Here is a 26,115-nt window from a genome sequence, read left to right on the forward strand (position 1 = left end):
ACCTTTGTCCAAGGCTCCAAAATCCATTTATTCAACATCAAAGCCTATCAAGCTCACCTCCTAAGCCCACCCCTATTCCCACCACTCACGCGGTCTCATTTCTTCTGTGTCAACCCTGCTTCCTTTCATTACCTATTCCATGCGCACACTTGTGTATCCTATACTCAGTGGCTCCGATCCTGTTTGCTGCACCCACATTCCTTAGTACAGGCTCAGATTGTGCCGATTTGCCGCTTATGCGTCTTTCCTCAAGTTATAGTAAAAGACTATCCCCCACCCCCTCATGCACTTTAATTCCTGCTGGTTCCACTATTCATGTGCTGTGTAATATTTGGTATCTCTATGCCCCCAAATAAGCCAAGGACTATATACTTGAGGGGTTACTAACTAAACAAAGGGACAGAATGGTGGCTAAGTGCACCTTTTTTCTTACTTACATTCCTTCAGCCCCAAACAATCCCAAAAAAATTTACACAAAAGCTTTGGAAGGTTTTAAGTTCTCAGAGCTGAATGGGAGCTGCAGAGTGGTCTTATTACAATACACGGTCTTTACAAGTCTGCAGCACAGAAATGGGGCTGTAGTGGAAGCTGAGATAAACGCTGTAACATCTACATAATAATGCATTTTTATTATATAAATCAAAAAGTGACAGGTTCTCATTAGTATATCAGCTCCATATGACAGAATGATGCCATAAATAAATAACTTGAATGCTGATGTTGCACTATTTAAAACCAAATCTACAGATAATCAAAATCAATAATGAATCATTGTGACCAATTGCAAATACCTAGTTAAAAACAAATAAAAACACCAGTGTGAATGAAATATGTCCTTTAAGTAGTACCTACCTTTTTATGAGCAATCAGCATACAATTTGAATGCTCGTGTTCACATGCAACTTCATAATCTGGCAGCAGATCTGTTAATTCTTGGACAAAGTGGATGACTTCTTCGTGCCAAGGAACATTTGCCATGGTTAGGTTGCTGGCAGAACTCTCTCCACAGTAGGTCACACCCTAGAGAAAAAGATAGACAGTGGAGTTTGTATGTGCCATTTACTACTGTTGAAAATAAACATATGTTGGTATAATAAACATGAACAATAAAACATTGAATTGTTGGTGTATAAGCATTATTGAAGCAGCTTTTCTGCAATATTTGCATGTTGTAATTTTTTATAAGTACCTTCATCTAGCCTATATTTAAACTTGTATTACCGTTCATATGCATAAAAGTACAAGTTTAAGGTTCATAATATTATAAATGACTTGTTTAAAAATATATATTAATAAAAGCCAAATAAAAAAAGAGAATACTATTTAGCAAAGAAGTAGCCCCCTGAGCTCTAGTTAAAGGGATTTATATATCTTGTTTATAAGTTCACTATATATATATATATATATATATATATATATATATATATATATATATATATATATATATATATATATATATATATATATATATATATATATATATATATACACATACATACATATATATATATATATATATATATATATACACATACATACATATACATATATATACACACACACACACACATATATGCATACGTACATACATACACACACACACGCGTGCACATACATACACACATACAAAGTATTCAGGATTTGCAAGACACTAAAACTGCAGCAACCGCTCCGCTGGTAAGTCGCCATTAACAGATACGGGACTAGCAACTTGGCTGGAAAAATATAATGGCAGCCAATTGGGCTAAATAGCTTGAACGGGAAATACTAAAAGAACAGCTTGGTCTGGAATTTAATTTATACAACTTGGCCAGACAAACTTTACCATAGAACTTCATTACCATCTCAGGTAAGGTGCATCTTATAGTGAACTGTATTAAAACTATTGTCCTTCCTTGCAGTTGCACTAGCAATTGCATCAGAGTCACTATATAAAACTATAAAAACTAAAACTTGGCATGAGAATGCTTTAATACAGCTTGGCCTGGCCAAAGAATCAAGTCACTTTTTATACAGCAATAAAGGGATATAGGACACTGGGACGTCGAGTGGTTTTTATAGGATGTTGGTGAAACTCTGGTATTGTTTTACGTTGTACTGTTCATCTGTAATAAAGATGCAGTTGTATCATCTCTCCTATTGCCTATGTGACCCAAAGAACCTTAAGATGCTAGGGTTACATAGTGTGCTCCTGCCCTAACATCCTTGTATCCTGACAATGGCTACACTGCTATATTGTTTCAAGAGCACTTTGGATTCTGTTAGCAGTGGAGTTTAAATCCTACTGATTTTATTCAAATGGGGATTCTAGTCAGTCATTGGAATGGCAAACATCTGATCAATGTACTGACAATGCAACGCCTGTATGGAATGGATTGTCGAGACATATCACTTTAAAACCAGTAAAGGAAAAGCAGAGGGACTAAAAAGGTCCATTCAAAACACAAATACCACTTTGGATTATCAATAGAACACATACATACATACATACATACATACATACATACATACATATATATATATAGTGTGTGTGTGTGTGTGCGCGTGTGTGTGAAATTATAGAAACTTGACTGAAGGAGGGACACATAAACACACAGGTTGAGTCGGAAACATATAAATGGACACATAACATAAGGAGAAAGGAAGCACACAGAGGCTTTGAAAACATTCTAAAACATGGTGGTATGTTGCTGGATCACTTATAAATAACTTATTGGTGCACTACTCTCATGATTTAAATGCTGTATATTTATACAGCATTTAAATTATTAGAGCAGTGCACCAATTTATGTCATTGCAAATGTACTGATTTTGATACAGTGTTATCTTTGTGTATTACAAATTAATTGATTTATTGTGCAGTAGCCATGGTGGTGGAAATGTGTTTGTGTACGAAAGGAGTGAAGTGACCAACATAGCAGAAGGTCGTTACCTTTTGGACCAGTGTAGGTTTTCTTCCTGTATCTTAGAACCTGTCTGAAAATGTACACTCAGGATACAAGCAATTTAGGATATCACAGATTGAATTTTAGAAGTTAAATTGTGTTAAATGCAAGATTAGAGAATATTAGATACTGAATGGTAAACATTCAATGCAAAAAGCAGTTAAAACCCTCCAGGTTGATTTATGTGCAAGCTGCATGAAACAACCTGGATTGGTGAACAGAGCAGAAGGCTGGATTACCTCCTGCCAGGGTATGCATGGCAAACTATATATAAAGAGCTGTTTGACCATGTAATTTACCACAAACTGGTGTGTAAAAGTCCTTGTCAGGACTCTTGAGCAATAAGCCATCACTGCTTGAAGATTCTGCCTACGATTATAACCTGCTGTGATCAATAGATAAGAGCTTACACTCTAATAAATTCCCCAGCTGTCCTGTGTTGAACCTAACGTCTGTGTCGATGTTCTGCAAATACTCAGCAGCCCTGATCCATAGTAAGTGGTCAGGAATTACCAGCCAACCCACAACAAAGAGGCACTACAGCAGCTATACCAGCTAGCCCAGAAGTATGCGGTTCTGGGTGCCGCAAAGGTGCCCAGGGGTGGCAAATTAATTCTCTTATAATTAGTGCGTCGTTCGCATTCGCTGTCGGCAACTGCCTAGTGGCAGGGTGACACAAGTAGGAGTGAGTGGTCAATAACAGTCGGTTACTAGCTGTGAGAAGGAAACCAAGAATAACTGTGTAGGAAAGACATTCCTCTGTACCTCCTTCCACCCCCCTACAGACTGGGTGGTGAAGTAAGTCCAACCGTTCACATAAAACAAAAAAAAAAAATTGCAACAAATAGGGCTCCTACCTACCTTGGGAATGAAGAGATACTATTATTCTCTCTTAACTGACTGTTCAATACAGTTTTTAAAAGCCGAAAAATTGACACAGAATCTGTTGACAGGGTCTCCTTAACAGTAGGTTACACTATAGCTACATTTCACCACTCATTATCCTTGAGCACATCTACCAAACAGAAAAAAATAGCAATTTACCTTCACTTCAATGAAGTCTGGTTTGCCTATGGTTACCAGGTCTGCGTAAGCTTTCAGTTCATCCACATTCCAAGCCTTCACAAGAGTCAGCCTGTATACGGTTCTTTGTTGCTATAAAAATAAATTCATGTTCATCAATAATACAGTTTACACTTTGCACAAACAAATTAACACTTATGGTAACTGATAATTAATCAATTAAGTCAAATTAGATACTTATTTGTCACTGGTTTCATAGTTGTTTAAAACAAAGACATAAAATGCTACATTGAGGCTTTACAAGTAAGGTTAGGTCTAGAAAACTGATGAGGTTCATGGATGTTTGTAAATTTGCAAAAAGCTTCTCTTTAGAGATGTGCATAAGCTGTAGTATCATAGTGTACTTAACATGCAGGTTTGAAAAATCTGATGCTGCAAATAAAGTTAACATACAACGCTCTGGAGAAAATTAGCTAGTTTCGCAGGCATATTATAAATCCGCAAACATGATTTAAATTCACTATTGGTGTGGACTGAAAATGTTTTGACCCTATCCCATGTAATCTACGAGAGCCAAACAGTTAGAACCTGGCACTCCTCCTACCATCTTGAAATCACAACAGGTTTCTCAACAGCACAGGGGACATGCTTCTATGCAGCACAGGGGACATGCTTCTATGCAGCACAGGGGGACATGCTTCTATGCAGCACAGGGGGACATGCTTCTATGCAGCACAGGGGGACATGCTTCTATGCAGCACAGGGGGACATGCTTCTATGCAGCACAGGGGGACATGCTTCTATGCAGCACAGGGGGACATGCTTCTATGCAGCACAGGGGGACATGCTTCTATGCAGCACAGGGGGACATGCTTCTATGCAGCACAGGGGGACATGCTTCTATGCAGCACAGGGGGACATGCTTCTATGCAGCACAGGGGACATGCTTCTATGCAGCACAGGGGACATGCTTCTATGCAGCACAGTGGACATGCTTCTATGCAGCACAGTGGACATGCTTCTATGCAGCACAGTGGACATGCTTCTACGCAGCACAGGGAACATGCTTTTATGCAGAACAGTGAACATGCTCCTATGCAGCACAGTAAACATGCTTCTGCTCCTCTCACACTCAGTAATAATCATAAATGCACAGAAGATGGCTTAGTTCAGCCAGACAATTTTAGCAATTATATGGCTGTAACACTCTGTAAAAAAAAAATAAAAAAAAAATCTACGTTTAGTAATATGCAGTCTGCTGGCATATCTGTGTAATGTGCCTGTGTGTAGGGGAATAAAATCTCTATGCAGAGGAATCATTATTATGTTCTGTCCCTGTCATACAGCAATTACAAAATTACCCCTCCCACCCCACCAACTCTCGCCCCATCAAATGGAACACCCTATGTACCTTCCTGAATTAGGAGACTGGCTCCATTTATTCATGCCAAATTAATTGGCTAGTAGCAAATGAGAAAGTCAACATGGCTCCGGCCTAGATAGAAGTGTAGCCATCAAACCAGGTGTCACATTTTCTATCCTATGATGTCCTGGCAGACTGCACAGATGAAGTGTTCCTGCTCTGAAAACTACGACAGCTGCCTGTGAACGAAAGCTACAGTCCAGCTTTCCACTTCAGGTAATGGTTCAGTGGTGTCATGTGAGGGTCTCCCCCTAAATTTCTACATTAAGGACAGGACGAGTGTGGTGGTTGTATAAAAAAGTGGACAAGCCCTGATGTCAAACATCTACATACTAAAGTGCAGGCAGCAGCATTATATGACCAATTAAAAATGTGCACTGATCGCTCTTGCTACGCTCTGTACATAGAAAGATTTATTCTAGGATAAGGAAAGACAGTTATGTGTTTTTGCAGAGTCACTAAATGCCTGAAGCGGGTTTGTCAAAACAGCCAATATCAGCTACTCTGGCTCTTAATGACAAGTTTCCTGAAACTGCTGTCATCAAAGATTTGTAACTTGCCCATGGCATTTAGTCAGCTGTTCGATATTTTCTGCATTGTCTGTCTCCTCGTCTTACAACACTCTGCCACAACACCTAAATAACTTTATTTCAAAATGACATATCCAGCAGTTTGTGAAAAGTTATGAGACAGTTTCTTGTTTTTTTAACAAAATGAAATATTGGTCCAAACCACATCATAAGGTAGTAGAGACAAAATACACAGCCTTTTACATTAAGTGTAAATTAGCTGCCTCAATTGCAAGAAAGCCTGCTATAGAGATTAGATCCATTTTCTTTTTTTTTTTATTAAATGTATTTGGTTGAACTTTTTTACAAAAGGAAGGAATGCGGGAGAGTATGGGGGGTAGGGTGGGGTTTGGATCAGTATTACCAACTCACTTATACAGAGGTCCTCCATGCTTGGTTAAATAATAATAAAAATAAATAAAAAACAAGTAACCATGCAGAGAAGTTTAAATAGGGACCAAGGGGTTCAGATAACTTGTAATTTAATTCGGTCATGTAATATGATCATTATAAATTCAAAACAATATATCTGCCAAATTCTATCAATGTGGTGATAACAGGGAGTTCACTTTGCTTCCAATTAGCAGCAACCGCTCATTTTGTGGCATTAAGAATATATACAATCAAAGCAGTATTTTTGTCAGTGTCCGGAGAGTAATTGAGGGGAAGTATGAAAGCATTGTCCGTGATATTCTATACTAAGTCACGGATACTTCGCCAGAGGGTCACAACTTTGGAGCAGTTCCACCACCAGATAGTCGTAGTGGACGCAGTATCTCCTGCAAGATTTTGAAGAGTCGGGATAAATTGCGTTAAGTTGAGTGGAGACCAAGCACCATCTGTAGAGTAGTTTATAAGAGTTTTCTTTTATCATACTCTGGGTCATCTACCAGACTGTAGGCATTTGTCTTTGCAGTGTTTTCAGTATAAGAGAAGGGACCTAAATCGGAAGAGTTTGATCTACAGAATTCTAGGTAATAACGGGATTTATACTTACAATAAATCTTTTTCTCTGAGTCCATCTTGGGGACAGTCCTTAACCATGGGGTTGAGTCGGGGGGAGGAGTCTGGCACCCAAAGAGTTAACTTTTTTCAGCTGACAGCATATCACCCCTGCCAATTCCCCACATACCTCAGTTTGATTACAAAAGCCATTAGGAAGGGCAATCAACCAAGACACACCACTCAACAGAGGGGGGAGTGGAGACAAAACAACGAAAAGACGGGGGGTATCGCAGTGTCCCCCAGATGGACTCAGAGAAAAAGATTTATCGTAAGTATAAATCCCGTTTTCTCTTACATCCATCTGGGGGACACTCCTTAACCATGGGGACTTACTAAAGCAATCCCTCTGAAGGGTGGGACTGCTCTGATCTCCTTGCACGTAGAACACTACGGCCAAAGGAGGCGTCCCCAGACGCAAATCTATTAAATTGGTAGAATTTTGTAAAGGTATGGACCGAGGACCAGGTGGCTGCCCTGCACAGCTGGTCCGCCGTGGTTCCGTTACGAGCCGCCCAAGATGCCCCAACCGACCGGGTAGAATGGGCAACAATACGCTTCGGCACAGGGAGATTAATACGGACATAAGCCTCCCTGATAGTCAGGGTAAGCCATCTGGCAATAGTTTGCTTAGATGCTGGCCATCCCCGCTTGGAAAAATCAAATAATACAAATAGAGAATCTGTCTTACGTATCTTTGCAGATCTCTTAACATATATACGTAATGCCTTCACTACGTCCAAATATTTATTTGTCTTTGTTCCAGGAGTCTGAGGCTGCTCTCTGAACACTGAAACAACTATATCCTGATTAATATGAAAACCTGAGACCACCTTAGGGAGAAAGGACGGAACAGTCCTTAAAACTTCTCTTTCCTCATGAAAAACCAGATAAGGTTCTTTGCAGGATAAAGCTCCCAGCTCCGAGACCCTTCTGGCCGAGGCGATAGCAAGCAGGAAGACTGTCTTCCATGTCGAGAACCGCCACTCTGCTGAGAGTAGAGGTTCAAAGGGAGGCTCCTGCAACATGCTTAGGACCAGGTTAAGATCCCAAGGCTCCGCAGGATGTACGAAGGGCGGCTGGATGTGAAGCACTCCCTGTAGAAAAGTCTTAACATCCGGAAGTTCCGCCAGCCGTCTGTGGAAAAACACTGACAAAGCAGATACCTGAACTTTTAAGGTTCCAAGTTTAAGCCCTGCCTCTAAACCACACTGTAAGAAGGCGAGAAATCTAGCCAGACCAAAGGTTTTAGAATTGTAAGACTTCTTCTTACACCACTTATATATATATATATATATACCAGATACGGTGGCAAATTCTGGCTGAAACTGGCTTCCTGGCATTCAGGAGAGTGCCTATTACAGCCCCCGAGAAACCTCTCGCTCTCCACAGACTGGATTCTAAGGCTCTGCCATTAAATTCAGCTGGTTCAGCCTCTGACGCAAGAACTGTCCCAGGGTCAGCAGATCTCTTCACAGCCCTACTGGCAGTACCAGAAAGACTGGACGATCTTCCGGACTGACTCTCCACGGGACCCTGTGGGGTAGGTTTTACCTGCAGCCCCAAGGCCTTGCTAGGACGTCCACTACCAGTGGATCCCTTGTTCTTGCGCAGAACTCTGGGACCTTCCTGCCTTTTGTTCGGTTTTTGTAGTGGCAACCACCAGCTGAGGACCTACTTCCTCCACTGGTACCTCGAACACTGGAATGCTCCTCTGGGGTGGAACCCTGCACAGGGTAAGGTCGCGAAAGATGTCACCATCTTTCCCAGCAGCTTCACAGACCTGGCTACTGACAGCCTCTTGTCTGACAGGATCCTAACTGTCCACTCCATCTAGGACCTCATCTTGTCCTGTGGAGACAACATTCTGCTGTGTACTAAGTCCCTCACTAGTCTCAAGAAACTTATTCTTAGACAAGGGATTCTCTGTGACCCTTTCAGACTCCAGAAGTTCGGTCATAGACTGAACGACCCGTCTGGCCTTAGCACCCCGAATGGGTGTGACTAAAACCTTTTCCCTTACTGGAAATTCTAAGCCTGTATAGCTTCGTTTAAACGAAGCAAATCGACAGCCCTGAGACTTTCTGATTTGACAGAAGCCAGCGAGGTAACCAAAACTTGAGATGAGCTGGCCCCATGAATTCTATCACGATATCCTGGACCTACTCGTGTACCGAGGACCTTGTCTACTGCTGGGCAAACCCAAGCAGCTGTCCTCCCACCCCACCCTCTGTAACCAGAGGCGGGTGGTAGTCATGCTGCTGGTCTATCCGGCAGCTTGGCGGAAGAAGCTCTCCTTCCCCTACGGGACTGTCTCCTGGATTCCACGGCCCCTGGATTGGTAGTCTGGCCTCTGCCAGACCCGCCCCCATAAGGAGGCTGTCTGAAAGAACTAAACCTAGGCCTAGCCCTAGGTCTTGGAGTATTTACAGGCAAGGACGTCTTCTTGCCCCCTGAAGCCTGTAAAATCCAAGTCTAATTCTAATTCTGGACCAAATAGCATCCCACCCGTATACGGGATGGATTCTAATGATTTTTTAGACTCTGAATCCGCATTCCACGTCCTTAACCATAACGCCCTTCTAGCTACTACAGCTGTAGCTGAAATAGACGAAGCTATGGAGGCCGAATTATGGGCCGCTTCATATACATAGCCTGCTGCCTCCCTTAGTTGCATGGCCAGAGGCAGTAAATCTGAATCTGACAATGCTGGCCTGAGGCTAGTACCAGCGGCCAAGAAGATCGACTTTAGCAGGGATTCTAATTTTCTGTCAGTCGCGTCCTGTAAGGCCGCTGACCCGGGTACAGGTAGTGTAGTCTGACGAACCAATCTCGCCACAGGTGCATCCACCTTCGCCACCTGTTCCCAACGGGTCATATCCTCTTCCTGAAGGGGATACAATACGCCAAACTTCCTTGGCATAGAGAACCTCTTATCTGGATATTTCCAAGAGGCCTCTACAATATCCCTCAACTCAGCTGAGGGAGGGAACCTGACCACCTGCTTAGAAGCTTTCTTAAAGAGAGAGCGGTCAAAGGACTTTGTCTCCTCTACTTTAACAAACCCCAGGGTCTGACGAACTGCTTTTACCAGATCTTCCATACCCTGGTGTCTAGAGTTTCCTTCTGACTCTATAATGGACACATCTGAATCGTCCAACAATTCCCCCTCCTCTGAGGAACTCTCAGAGTCTGACACTGACCACAGCGCTTTAGCTGGTCTACGTCTTTTAATACTACGCTTGTGTCTGGGGTTCTCCAGTAGATGGTTAAGCCGGTCCAGGCCTTTAGCCACCGCTGACCAACCCACCTCTCCTATCTGGGAAACCCCTGGGAGGGTTGGGGAGGGAATTAACCCGACCCCTGGGGAAAATGAATCATCTGTCATTTCTACTGTTATACCCTGAGAAGCCACAGATGTAGATGGGATCTCAACTGGTTTAGATAACAGATTTACAAGGGTATTAACTCCCTGTGTTAAGGCAGCCGCCCACTCAGGAGGATCTACCGTTATGGTGGAGGTGTCTATAGGCTGTTTCACAGGAGCCACAGTGCAGGCCGCACAGAGCCCCCCCTGATCCAGCTGTTCACTTGTTAAAGAAAAGGATAAAACCTATTACCAGTGAACCCTGTTCACGGTCTCTTTTGGAGCTCATCAGGTGCGACCTTCTTCCAAGGGCATCCAATTCAAACTGAGGTATGTGGGGAATTGGCGGGGGTGATATGCTGTCAGCTGAAAAAAGTTAACTCTTTGGGTGCCAGACTCCTCCCCCCGACTCAACCCCATGGTTAAGGAGTGTCCCCCAGATGGATGTAAGAGAAATATTAATTTTAACAGCTGATTTTCTCCCAACCCACAAAATTAAGTGTTGTCTAGTCTTTTGAGAAGACCGGGAAGTTTGCTTCATAAAGTCAAGTAAACTGTCTGGTCAGGAAGACGGCCTAAATATTTGTCCGATTGCCATCTAAAACTGATGCTGCTTAAGTGATTGCAGCATTGTGGGGATAAGATGAGGGAGGATTTCTGATTTTAATGCATTCACTTTAAAGTTAGGTAATTCCCCATAAGCCTGAAGTTTTTTTTACGAAGGAAGAACATTGAGGTGTGAGGGTTCGTAAGTGTCAATAGGACATCGACCTTGTATATGAATAGTTAACATTCTCACGTGCCAGCTTGTATGCCAGTTATATTACAGTAAATGCAAACGCTAGATGCCAGTGTTTCCAACAAGAAAGCAAAAAGGAGAGGGGACAGCAGGCAGCATTGTCTGGTGCCATACGCAAATAGGAAGGGACATGAGGCAGTAACATTAGCAAGGATTTAAGCGGAGGGATTGTGATACGATACAGAAATGCCATATAAGAAAAGTCCATGGAAGCCCATTTCCCCAAGAGTGCATCTCATAGAAAGGCCAGGAGACCCACCAAAGAGTGGGTTAAATGTTTTTTGGCTATGTAAATTAAGTCTATTGCTCTCCTCATATTATACGCAGCTTATCATCTTTGAATAAAGCCCAATTTATCTGGGTGAACCAGTGCTGGGATAAGAGCCCAATCTATTCACCAACAATTTCGCAAACTATTTTGAGCTCACCAATTTCTACAGTAAATGTGACATCACTAATTGCACAAAGCAGCATCAAACAATGAATCAGAGAGATCAATTATCTATGTAGTAACAGCGGCTATAGCTGCGTCCACTATGCTCGGGATACCCTATATGCATAAAAACTTACTCTTTATGCATGGCATGTATAACAGCTTTCAATTTGTGGGAGGTTTTATTCATTCTAGCAAACCTTTAAGGTGGTAATCCTAGCTTTAATAAAATTTTACCTTCATCCCCAGATAGCAAAAAAAATGAATGAAGCAGACTTTATAAATCAAGCTGCGTGCATGCAGACTGTCAGATTGTTGCATCCAGATTAATAAAGCTTAGTCTACAATTTTACAAAAAATGTTTTGTAGTGGGTTTAGCTGAGCAACGCAAGTCACACGGTGTGAAAACCACCCCTAAATAGGATAAGCTACAATGGCAGTTGACCATTGTCTTATTACTGCAAATCTTGTTAAGCTCCTCTGAGGCATTTTTGAAGCACCTCAATTACTACATGCTAAAAATCCATTGATGAACTCTCACGGTTAGGGACCGTCATTACAGTTATTGAGGAGAGTCGCACAGTGAATGCTGATTATCACTATTTAGTGTGTGCTTTTTTGTGTGTAATTTAGACTGGACTATTGGTGATTCGATCCTTTTGTGATGTTATAATGGCCTGCTTTTAAATAATATAAAGATAGCGTTCTCTATGTCAGTCATGGGAGAGTGTGGAGCAAATCCAGACCATATTACTTTTTTTCAAATGGTTATGCATACTCATAAGGCATGAGACTACTTCGTTACATTAGCTGTAATATGCATATTGGCTGAATTACACACACACGGGAGCATATTGGCCCCTGGCTAATTCTGAGACTAGAAAGCGTTACACTTACCATGTGATCGTTGCAATAACTAAAACTGGCAGCCCACAAATCACTCCCACTGGACTAAAGGGGAAGTAGCTACACGTTTGTGAAAAGTAGAAATTCTATGCTGTTCTAGTTATACAAATTGCTTTAAAAGTATATTCCCGTAGCATGTTGCTGTAGTTTCTGGCTGCGATTAAAAAATAAATAAATAAAAATCTTGTACTGCCCTAGCCCAAGGACACATGGATTTTGAAAAGCACTCGCTAAAACTGTAGACAAAATTCTGTACTTAGTCCCTGCTTTTAACGGGAATAACAAAAATCCTCCCTGCAGCATAGTGTAATATATACTTCATGAATAGGACGGCATTATATTGTAGAGAACATTAAGATTTGTGAAGGCTGCAGGCGATATTGAAATTCACTTAAAGCAAACTGAACAGTTTTCAGGAAGTGTGTATGTACAGCTCCATTCACTTACATTATTTGTTAGACTATTAGCATTAAAACTTGTTTATCAGGCATTAAGGACGCACATTGAACGCGTAAAGTTAACATCTGAGTGTACGAGGTGTAAATGCTTACTAATGTTTATTTTATCATCATTTTAGTGACCTAAACCAGCTCTTGCATTTTTTAAAGTGTGTTCACTATAGATGTTTTTGGTGCATGGCATATTAGAACACTGTCATTTAAACTTAATGGGCCTTTAATAATTTTGCAGTCCAGCTGTGTCATCGGTTGTGACTACTTTACTAGGTTTTACATACATAAATTTGCTGAAAACTAACACAGCATAGTTTTGCCCTTAGAATGATAATCCCTTAGGATGTGAGCTCGTATGAGCAGGGCCCCTCTCCCCTCCTGTCTCCATACCTGTTCTTCTACTCCATCTTCGCTCATATGTCTGCCCGGAGTTCTGAAGTATTGGTACTTTGTGTTTATTGCTCTGTACTATGTCACCCTGTATGGTCTCCTGTTTGTATTATGTACGGCGCTGCGGAAACCTTGTGGCGCCTAACAAATAAATAATAATAATAATAATAATAATAATAATAATAATAATCCAGTCATTGATTTTGGCTAACTTCTACACCAAGCCCAAATAATGTATTTGTAACAAATAAAATCAATATTAGAACAAAAAACAAAAGTAGATTTATAGATTAGAGAAGCAGCACTATACCTACATACATATGTTGCTGTTTGCTGTTACCTCCTCACTCCTACATGTGATCAGGCTATTTTAGAAGAAAATCCGATTAGATCATTCTTTAGCTTTCATAGTTTCTGTTTCATGTGGTTGTGGAGTTTAAAGCCTGGTGTGCTTTTCTCCTTATTTTATTGTTAGAAATACAAGATAATATGTTCCAGTCATAAATACTGGGTATGAGGCGATCAAAAAAAAAAAAGAAATTTCAAAATATCCAACAAAGTTAATGCATTTAGCTGCAATGGAAATTTATAATGGTCATTTCATGTGTGAGTCATACAATTTACCACAGGTTTTCACTAATATTTCTGATGCATTGTTCATAAATAAATCACCCTATGCTAGATACGTGGGCAGAAGACAGTGAAATATTTCTGACATGGGATATTTAGGCAGCTAGTGAATGCCTTACTGCAAACTGCTAGGGATTTTTCCACTAGCATATACGGTATACTACAAAGCCAAGCCACATTACCTCTGTGCTACAAATCAAAGCAAAAAAACACATTAATTTTTTGTTAAAGCAGTCAATATTAAGCCGTTTATACCACCTATATGACCTATTATAAATTATTTATATAGCGCCAATAATATTATGCAGCACAGTACAGAGAATATATAATCATTCATATTAGTACTTGCTCCGTTGAAGCCTACATTCTAAATTCCCTACCACACACTAGAGACCATTGTGTCAGAAGCCAATTAACCTACCAATATGTTTTTGACTGGGGGAGAAAACCAGAACATCAAGAGATTATAAAAACATGCAATTTATAATATTATCCTTAAAGTCCACAAATATTTAAAATGAACACACAAAAAAACCCCACCATAAAACCAATATTCAACCACCTCCACCTCAATTTTTATATAACAAAATCCTTATGACAAATACAAAACAAAACCCAAAACCCTAACATCCACTACGATAATTTAACAAATCAAATTTTGGTTTAGCCCAGAGAAGATAACCTGTTCATTGGGACTGCGCACAGAGTCCTAGAGACATTAGATGTTTTAAACTGCAGATTGTGCAAGTCGACAATATTCGGTGGCTTTGCAAGGGAGATTTAAAATGGCAAGGTCTTTATAGGTTTTGCCTTTAAAGACATTGCTGTTTTAAATTTTACCCTGCAAAGTCACCGAATATTGGCCACTTGCAAAATACGCAGTTCAATTAATTTACCCCCTAGAATCTGTCGACTGTCAGATGTTAAACCGCAAACACATCACTTGTCTCCCATTTCTTCCAAAGTGCTTTAAATGTGCCTTTTGGAATGCACGCTCTGTTTGTAACAAACTTACCTCCGTACACAACCTCTTCCCCTCAAACAACTTCAACCTTCTGGCAATAACTGAAACCTGACTTACACAATCAGACACTGCCTCACCTGCAGCACGTCACATGGTGGCCTCCATCTCACCCACACCCCCAGACCTGAAGGCAGACAAGGAGGTGGGGTTGGATTACTTCTCTCCCCACAGTGCACATTCACAATTCTACCAAATGTCCCATTCACTTACATTCACATCCTTTGAAGTACATGCCATTTGGATTTTTAATCCATTCTCTATGCATGTTGCGGTGATCTATCGCCCCCCTGGACACAACCAACAATTTCTTGAAGATTACTCTGCATGGCTCCCCCACTTCATTATCTTCTGACATCACCACCATCACCCTGAGTGATTTCAACATCCCCATTGCTAATCCACTTTCCAATGCGGTTTCCAAACTACTCTTTATAGTATATTGGATTCTTCTATCTTGTGCTTTATGTGTAAATCTTCACTTCACTTCCCCTTTTGTGCATACACTTACACGAAAATCACTTGTGTCAATATACCAAATATGTGCTTGTATCTATCACCATCCAAACGGGTCTCTCTCCCATAGGAAACCTAATTACAGTATATTTTCTTGAAATTTTCATGTAAATAAACTTGGGAGGAATCTTCACAACTTTATATATATTGAGTCATTAAATATCTTTATCATACTATCGCTAGTTTGACTGTTGCATATGTATTTTGCCATGATTTATTGAGATTTTTTTATACTGATTATCCACCTATTAAGCACCTCTCAGACCTGTTTCTTATGTGCTGTCCATTGCTCCTTGTGGGGATTAGCAATTAATTCCTTCTTTACAGCTTCGGTGTGTGTATTAGTAGTGTGGAGCAGCTGAACTAGTTGTATTTTGTAGAGAATACAGATAAGATATTGTGTTGTGTTAGCCTCAGCTCTTCAATTCTTTAAATGGATTTTGTGTATTGACTGTTAATACATTTACCCCAGAGGGTATCTGCCAAACGTGTGCACAGAATAAGAGACCCGAGTTGGTCATTTTTTTTTTTAGTATGGAGAAAATCTCCTTTAAGGCTGCATATAAAAAACTTTTATATGTGACATATACCATCTAGAATAAAATTAAAAGGATTTTGCAAGCTATGAAGGTTTTCTATGATGCCAAGGTCACAACTCCACACTATGGATTGAATTACATGTTGCAAACTGTCAAAACTCTTCATCATGGGCACCAAACTTGTTAAAGGGATGGATGCTTCTCTTCTGTGTATACAGTTTACTTTTGAGTCTAGAATACTTGGTGGTATGCAAAATTCACCCCCAAACAGCTGATTATTAATAATGTAGTATATTAAGAATTGCAATATGTCCCAATTTAATATTAAATGTTTTTGGTGTATAAAACACATGGTTATTCAGTGAGAAGTTATGTGTAGCTACTTTCAGTAAATAACTAAGAGCAAGTGATAAGCAGTGTGTACAGAAATTCCACTGAACGGCTGACCACATTTGTAAATAGACAGACTGTGTATTAGGATAGAGCAGCTACAAGACTATCAGATATGTGGTCTCACACGCTGTCAGTGGCGGAACCAGGGGGGGGGGGGCGATCGGGGCATTCGCACCCCCTAGCAGCAATAAGCTAGGTCCCAGCCGCCGATCAAAACGGGAGGGGCGGGGCTAAGTGCGAGCGGGGGGCTGGGCTAAATGTGGGCCAGCCAATCAGAGTGGTCCTAGCCGGCGATCACAATGAGGGGGCGGGCCAATCACGGGCGGAAGGCGGGGTTTAACGTGGGCCAGCCAATCAGAGCAAAGGAGGGGCGTGATTATGCAAAATCGCCCCCCCTAAACATAAAGTCTAGATCCGCCCCTGCACGCTGTGTGTGTGTGTGTGTGTGTGTGTGTGTGTGTGTGTGTGTGTGTGTGTGTGTGTGTGTGTGTGTGTGTGTGTGTGTGTGTGTGTAAGTGTGATATCTAAATAGATCTATATATAATTAAAAACTTATGTGAAGAAAATGGTTAAATTGTTTTAGAACAATATTTCTCAAAAAAAAAAAAAATTAACAATAACTGTACATGATGTGTCATGTGCACTGCAGGTTATGCCTTTAAGATGGCTGATTTGGCAGCCTGCATAATCTTCATTATTGGAAATATACAAATCCAGAATTGCTTCCTAATTTTAGATAAGGAGAGACGTAAACAGGCAATATTTAGACTTCACTATAAGTCTATATTATACTGCATATGTCTTGTTGTCACTACTTTGGAAGTTTACAAGAAAAGGGATCTCTTTGTATTGCCAACTCACTAGGTTGGAGGTGATAAAGAAGGCCCAGGTGTTCCAACACAGAACATTTTAAAAAATACTTCCATTCTTCAGCAATTTCAAAGTCCATTACTTATTAAAATTAACTTCACCTAACCACATCTATGCCCCATGACACCTAACCGGTGAGGATTCTTGGCCATCCACCCATCTACAAAAGTTAGTCTCTTACCCCAAGGCATATGGCTAGTGTAGAGAAACCAAGACACACCCCACAAATGTAGGTGTGATGTAGAAGGAATAGATGAGCAGGGTGAATTGCAGATTAGACAAAGCTGATGAAAATAATGGATGGCAGTTCATCTACTTGGGTGATTAAATTATTTGGAATTTATTCACTCAGTAGTAAAATCACAGTGTCCGCTATATATACACAAGCGATAGATCCAGAAACAGTGTTCATTGTGCTAAGACAAGTAAATGTGATTCACCCACAGTCCTTAAAGTACACCAATTCTTGGGCTAAATTAGGAGACCTTATGTTTGCTTGTCCCAGGAGCTGACACTTGGAGCTCACAGGAGCCAGATGCACACCTCCTGCTCTATATTTGAAAAGGTTTAAATTCAGACTTAAATGTAAATCATAAACAATGTTTCAAAAACTTGATAACAAAAAGGCACAAAACCTGAGGCTAATGCTAACACAGATCATATGATTCAACATATATAAAATTCCCCCATAGTAAAGATTAAATGGATTTTCCAGATGTTTTGCAGCAATAAAATATCAAATGAAGAGTCCACAAGATGTTTTACTATTAATTCTAAACATGCGCTATTTAGCTTTTTGATTAAAACAGATGTCTGAATAGTTTTAAACTGCCACGACTAGAAATGCAATTGAATATACAAAAGAATAAAACTATTTTACTAGCTTCATACTGGGACAATGGCCAAAAGAAAAAAGGTAAAACCACAATTTTTGTAGCTAAAATTTAAAACCACCATACAAAAAAAAAAAACTTACAATAAATAGTGTATGAATGCACATCGTTTTAGAGGAAACATATATATGCGCCCTTATTCAAAATCAGCATATGCAGTGCTCCAATTGTAGGATATGTTAATGCAAAGGTGCATGTCACATATATAGTATATCGCTAAAGGCAGGCTGTGCATGTAGTGTGATTGACAGATCACGCTGATTGCACAAACATGCCAATGAACGTAGAGCAGGCTTTGGGATCTCTGAACCAGATGTGAGGGCTCCTTCTACATTCAAATAACGTTATGTGTTAATATCCACAACATGTAGGTGGCACTCTTGATATTAGTGTATGTGAACGGTAGGAATGCATCAGTCATCCCAGTGCCTGCTCTATAGCCACTGTGCTGTGCATGTGTCAGCACAGTGAAAATGCACCACATACAGTGTACTTCAGCGTCTGAACAAGCCCTAAATTGTATCAACAATTTTTGAAACTGAAGACTTCATGTAGGGCTGTCCCTGTGGCAACTTGTGGAGGACTGGTGTCAGTCTGTCAGCGTGTGTCGTATCCAAGCAACTGTCTGATGAATTATGGAGCCATGGACAGGTGGCTACAACTGGGTGAATAGAGAGCCAGGCAGCTAAATAGTGTGGCTGATTATGTCACTGCATGAAGCAGTATGTGATTGGACTGGTGCAGTCAGGTTATGTCAGAGAGGCATCGCTTCCTAGTCACAGCTGCGCACACTGTACTTTTGCTGAGAAGAGCTGCAAGCATAAAATAGCTCCAGCAGTCTTTGCAGATAAATCGCCCCTGGCTTTCTCAGAAGTTTGTATATAGCCACCTTGACAGAAACCTTCAGGAAATCCTTCCTTCCCTTTAAAGGACAGTGTGTAGGTACTGCTTACTCATGGAAAACAACCAGTCACAGGGGCTTTTGTAACAAATATCTATACAGGTTTGACAGGCAGGTTTTAGGACAGTGATGGCTAACCTGTGACACTCCAGGTGTTGTGAAACTACAAGCCCCAGCATGCTTTGCCAGTAGATAACTAGCCGATAGCTGGCAGAGTATGCTGGGACTTGTAGTTTCACAACACCTGGAGTGTCACAGGTTAGCCATCACTGTTTTAGGATGTTCTGTTCAGGGTTTCAATAAAATTTTGAAAAGCAGACACTATAAACAATGATACGGTTTGGAATTATTGCGACATTACCTACAAATGAGAGCAAAAGAACAGAATAAATGAGTGAAAGGGAAGAGATCTTAATAAGCATAAAAGGGCTCAGAGGGTTAAACCCATTGCTATTTAGCAAAACAGGAGTGAAATTACAACATATACCCCTTATATACTGACTAGATTAAGTCATTATATACCGTATACTGAATCTGTAAACAAACTATTCTAAAGTTACAAGCAAAGAATGTTATAGTTAACTACAACTTGAGCACATTTCTACAGAGTAAGCAAATATAACTGTCAAGCATAATTACCAATGTATGAAAGAACAGCATCAACTGAAGTAGATATTGTGGATAAAAGTATTTAAAAGTGCTTGTCTAAGCTGCTGTGGCCACATTGCTTCAAAGTGTCACAGATGAAAAGTGGTCTGGATATCTGATACGCAAGATGTTTTGCTGTTTAATAAATATATTAAACAGCATTGATTATACCACAATCTGCTGAGACAATTAACCCATGGAACACAGAGCGATGCCCATTTTGTACAAAACAATTAACAATATCTCACTGCATTTCTTAGTATAAACTGTCATTTACATTTTACAGTAACTAGGCTGATGGGATTAACACCTGAGTCCATGCAAGCAGAATCCATTTGGGAATAGAACCTATTTAGAATAAATAAATCCAAATTAACCATGGCATTAAAAACAAAACAAACCGCCTCTGATCAGGATGCTGGTACTTGGTACTTGTTCCTTCCCATCTCTTGTTCTATCCACCCAATATTGACTCCTTTATCCCATTTTGTTTATGCCAGAGGGAATTTAATTAGATTAATGTCAGTCCAAATATTTCATAAATACAGCAAAAAAACAAATCCTAAGCAGCAGCAGATCTGGTAAAATGAACCGTCTCATATCCTATAAGCACATTTTAATATTAAACTATATATCAACAGGACTTGTATTTTATTTAAGACGACTATGGCTGTGAAACACCCCACAGAAAACATTATCATCTAAGTTTGCAAATGCAACAAAGGGTCTTGCTAAAAAGATTACTAAAATTCTATACCCAAATGGGCAGAAAAACATTACGCTGACTATAGCAGCCTATGCCTTGTATAATATATAGATACAAAACCGATTCAAATAACCATCAGTATACTCAGATAGGAAAAAAAATGCTGCTTATTTATAGAAGTTGCTGTGCATCAACTTCAATTATAATGGAATAAAACGAAATAATTCTATGGGGAGACGTATGTGGGGTTAGACGTGTGTGATTTCTGCACTAAGTGGGATTTTCTCACAAAGTGGACGAAAATGCACAGTTAGACAACACAGTTGGACAAACATTGGACTACATTTGACTTGCTTTTACTCCCAGCAATAAGCTGCATCTGCCACAGCCTATTTCTGCACTACTTGTCTATTTATATGGAATACTGCTAAGAGGTAATTCTTAAAATACCCTTGCTTTTTGCTTTTACCCCTTTTATCACAATGTTTCACAAATTGCTTTTCTTAGTCTCATTTCATGGCATGATCTTTAGGACTGTGTCATCTTTCACCCCTCCACCAACACACAAATTTGTTCATATTGCACCTGCATTACTCCACTCACCTCTATTTAACACCCATGAACTGTTGTCCTATTTATTATCTCTAACAAGTACAGCCTCCACCTGTCGCCAGAAAATAAAAGGCCACACATCTTACAATCCCCTTGCCTATCTTTCGCTCACTCTGCTTCTATTAGCTGGTGATATATCACCTAATCCAGGTCCCCCACACTCCTCACACACACATACATCAGAACACTACCGTTCTATAGCAAACCTCAAACACATCACCTGTCTCCCCTCTCTTCCCAAGTCCTTTAAATGTGCCCTTTGGAATGCACGCTCTGTTTGTAACAAACTTACCTCCGTTCATGATCTCTTCCTCTCAAAAAACCTCAACCTTCTGGCAATAACAGAAACATGGCTTATGCAATCAGACACTGCCTCACCTGCAGCACTTTCACATGGTGGCCTCCATCTCACCCACACCTCCAGACCTGAAGGCAGACAAGGAGGTGGGGTTGGACTACTTCTCTCCCCACAGTGCACATACACAGTTCTACCAAATGTCCCATCACTCACGTTCACATCTTTTGAAGTACATGCTATTCGCATTTTTAATCCATTCTCCCTACGTGTTGCGGTGATCTATCGTCCCCCTGGAGCACACCAACAATTTATTGAGGATTTCTCTGCATGGCTCCCTCACTTCTTATCTTCAGACATCCCCACCATCATCATGGGTGACTTCAACATCCCCATTGATAACCCACCTTCCAAAGCTGCTTCCAAACTACTCTCTCTAACATCCTCACTTGACCTCTCCCAGTGGATTGAATCATCTACTCATAAGGATGGCCACTGCCTTGATCTTGTTTTCTCTAGACTATGCTCAGTTTCTAATTTTATTAATACACCCTTCCCCCTCTCGGATCATCACCTTATCAGCTACACTCTCACCCCCACTGCTCTAACCTCTCTACTGTCTAACTCAACCAAGCCTCCTCATACTCGTAGAAATCTTAATTCTATTAATCTTCAACAATTTTCCACCTCTCTCCAACACCTTCTCTCCCCTATCTCTACATTCTCATCCCCTGAGATGGCAGTACCTCATTTTCACCTAACCTTAGCAACGGCCCTTGATCAAGTGGCTCCAGCGACACTTCATACTACACGTCGACTTCGATGTCAACCGTGGCACACCAAAGCAACACGAAATCTTCAAAAACTGTCCCGTAAAGCAGAACGTCACTGGCGTAAATCTCGAAGCTCTAATGACTTCTTCACATATACTTCTGTCTACCACTCCTATCGAAATGCTCTGGACACTGCAAAACAAACATACTTTCAATCTCTTATCTATGCTCAGGCTTCTAACCCCAAACGCCTTTTCAATACATTTAATCATCTTCTCAATCCTCCCACCCCGAACCCTCCATCTACTATCAGTGCTCAGGATCTTGCTTCCTACTTCAAGGACAAGATTGACAAGATCAGACTAGAAATGGTATCCTCTTCCTCAACAAGCCATCAGCTCATTTCCTTCCCACTACCCTCTGACACCCTTTCTTCATTTGACCCCACAAATGAAGAGGAAATTTCTACGCTCTTCTTATCTTCCTACTCTACCTCCTGTCCTCTTGATCCTATTCCCTCGCAAATTGGTAGATCCCTGTCTTCTGTGCTCATTTCACCTCTAACTCAAATCTGTAATCTCTCACTCTCTACTGGCATCTTTCCATCACTATACAAGCATGCAGTGATTACTCCTATTCTAAAAAAACAAAACTCCGACCCAAACTCTCTCTCAAATTACCGTCCCATCTCTCAGCTCCCTTGCCCCTCCAAGCTTCTAGAGAGACTTGCCTACACTCGCCTCACACGCTTTCTTTCCGCAAACAACCTGTTGGATCCTCTTCAGTCTGGCTTTCGTTCTCAACACTCCACAGAGACTGCGCTGACCAAGGTTGTTAATGATCTGATCACTGCTAAGACTGAACGCCATTACTCTCTCCTAATTCTCCTTGATCTCTCGGCTGCATTTGACACCGTTGACCACTCTCTTCTCATACAAACACTGCAATCCCTAGGTCTTCAAGACACAGTTCTATCCTGGTTCTCATCTTACCTCTCTAATCGCTCTTTCACTGTTAATTTCTCTGGAGCCACCTCTGCTCCGCTTCCCCTATCAGTTGGAGTACCACAAGGCTCGGTGCTAGGTCCTCTGCTGTTCTCTATCTATACCGCTTCTCTTGGAAATCTAATAAGTTCCTTTGGCTTTCAGTATCATCTCTATGCGGATGATACCCAAATCTATCTATCCTCTCCTGATATCTCGACATCTGTGTTGTCCCGTGTAACTGACTGTCTTTCTGCCATTTCATCTTGGATGGCCTCTCGTCAACTCAAACTTAATCTTTCTAAAACAGAGTTAATAATATTCCCACCCGCCAACAAGAGCATACCTGACATTTCTATCTCTGTTGATAACATGACCATAAATCCCACCCCACAAGCTCGCTGCCTAGGTGTAATCCTTGATTCACGCCTATCCTTTGTTCCCCACATTGACTCTATATCTAAATCATGTTACATACATCTAAAGAACATTTCCAGAATCCGCACATATCTCACACAAGACACTGCTAAAACCTTAATTCATGCACTAATCATCTCCCGCATTGACTATTGCAATTCCCCCCTTACTGGTCTTCCCAAAAACAGACTCAAACCCCTAAAATCTATTTTACATGCTTCGGCAAGACTGATTTTCCTTGCAAATAGCTATTCCTCTGTTGAATCACTCTGTATGTCTCTACACTGGCTGCCTGTCTTCTACCGAATCCAATATAAAATACTTTTACTAACCTACAAGGCCATCAACAAAGCTGCACCAACATACATCTCCTCTCTTGTCTCAAAATATCTCCCAACTCGGCAACTCCGTTCTGCAAAAGATCTGCGTCTCTCATCCACCCTCATTACATCCTCCCATTCCCGGTTACAGGACTTTTTTCGGGCTGCACCCACTCTATGGAACTCTCTCCCTCGCACAATAAGACTCTCCTCTGTTCTACAAACTTTCAAGCGTTCTCTGAAAACCTACCTATTCAGACAAGCTTATAATATTCCTCAACCACCATCTTAACCTCACTACCTTTAGCCTGTTACACAATTTCACACAAGACAACTACCCCCGGAATAACATTGTTGTGTGACAGGATCATTTAGCTTATGAGTCACCCTACCTTTGCAGTCTGGCTGGGCCAAGATGCAAAATGTATACTTAACCTCATGTGTCAATCTCCCATTGTCCCATAGATTGTAAGCTTGCGAGCAGGGCCTTCTCACCTCTTTGTCTGTTTTACCCAGTTTGTTTATTAGTTTATTACGTTTGTCCCCAATTGTAAAGCGCTACGGAATATGTTGGCGCTATATAAATAAATGATGATGATGATGATGAAATAAACAAATTATTAATACATATATAAGGCAAAAAATTAAAAAAGAAAAGAAAATATCAAAACATATTCCACCAAACCGTTAATCTGAAATAATTTTGGTCTTCAATTTTGTTGAAATCACCTATACTGCATATATAGGGGGGGAAAAAAAAAAAAAAAAAATTCATAGCCTGGACTTTTTGATAATAAGATCACTGGATTAGCCCACAGTACAAGACACAATGGTATCTGCACATTCCTTGTATGATACACACCACACTTATGTGGATCACAATTTCTTTTTCAGTCACGATCATTCATATGATACATCCATCAGTATAACAAGCTGGAGATACAGATCATACTCAGTACATCCGACTCATGAAGTCCTGCAAGCGGCTTTTAGCTCCGCCTGCTAGAGCTACATACCGAATCACTCTTCTACAATTTAAACTTGTTCTCGCTCTGTTCTACCGATCATACCCCACTCCAGGCTTCATAAAAAGGGGGAATGTGCAATATTGATGGTGGAATCCAACGGAGATTGTGAGCTCTCCTTAAGTCAGTCGATCCGATCAGTAGAGTTCTAATTAAATCCTGTGATCACAGGTCAAAAAGGACTTCCTCCTGACACGTTTCTACACTATTGATGTGTGGTTTCCTCAGAGATAGCTATTTGTTTGGTGAGCCTTTTTTTTCAACTCACTTCTCCACTTTTGATATGTGGTTTCCTCACAGATGTCCTTGTTTTTGTTTTTTTGTCTTGCTAACAAACTTTTAAAATCAACCAATGCATCTCACCACCCAAGTCACTTACCAAGAGATCAGTGTATACTTAAACCTTGTGATGTTCAGCCATGTTCTGCAGTTGCCAAGGAAAAACCCGCTTTGGCGTCTATTAGCAATCTGCAATATACGCCATCCAGCTGCTTGGGATTTACAAAAACAAGCAAAATAAAAGCAAATAAATACCAACAAAATATCCTGATGTATTTGAGTCAGTCAGTATCCAGTAGATCAGACAAGTTGCTACATTGAGTATGTTGTACGCAGTGCAAAACAATTGCTTCTCCAAAGTCCTACATATTAGGCATGGGGACTTGATCTGAGGAGAATTAAGCAAATATTTCTGTACTGTAATTGCCAGCAAAACAGGCAATATCATCGCACAGAAGGGTCCTATGGGATGCCGTTCCAATTAAATCTGCCCATTAGTAGTTTCCTAGATGCAAGGATTCATGAATTAGGATTGCAGTGTCCCAGCAACATCATCCCTTAGCACTGTGTCTTAGTAACTGCAAGTTTAAGATGAGAATGAATATCAGTTTAACAAATAACTTTTAGCAACAAAGGTTTTGTCTTTCTTTGTTGTGCGTTTTTTTTTATTTTAATTTGATACAGTGGCAAAGGTCAAAGTGCTCAATCAATTTTACCTGGTCAAAGCTACATATTAAATAAAGAAATCTTAAGACTGCATCCACAATATGCAGAAATGTTTTATATAGAACTAGCAGAATACCCGGCATTGCCCGGGATTTAAAGAATTTTAAGACACAACTGTGTTACAAAGTGTTTCTCTGAGTTTGAAGAGACCAGTTACTGGATGAAGCAGCATTAAACCATTCCCAATATTTAAGAAATGATCAGCAAACTGACCGTCCATTGTGTTGCCATGCAGAGAAACGCTCATATTTGTGGTTAG

At 40.6% G+C, this 26,115-nt stretch overlaps 1 protein-coding gene across 2 annotated transcripts in view; it reads right to left on the reverse strand.

Annotated features, from left to right (window-relative positions):
- Positions 1-822: 822 nt before the first annotated feature.
- The window catches only part of LOC142138382 (S-adenosyl-L-methionine-dependent tRNA 4-demethylwyosine synthase TYW1-like), a 121,776-nt gene continuing 96,483 nt past the window's right edge, over positions 823-26,115 (reverse strand). For both annotated transcript variants that reach the window (XM_075195025.1, XM_075195024.1), the window contains exons 14-15: positions 3,990-4,100; positions 823-1,020 (exon numbers count right to left, since the gene is read on the reverse strand). In XM_075195025.1, the coding sequence (XP_075051126.1) occupies positions 838-1,020; positions 3,990-4,100 (294 nt within the window). In that variant the 3' untranslated portion in view covers positions 823-837. The remainder of the gene's footprint in view (positions 1,021-3,989; positions 4,101-26,115) is intronic.

This window comes from Mixophyes fleayi, chromosome 2 (genome assembly GCF_038048845.1).
Source record: "Mixophyes fleayi isolate aMixFle1 chromosome 2, aMixFle1.hap1, whole genome shotgun sequence".
NCBI classification, from domain to species: domain Eukaryota; kingdom Metazoa; phylum Chordata; class Amphibia; order Anura; family Limnodynastidae; genus Mixophyes; species Mixophyes fleayi.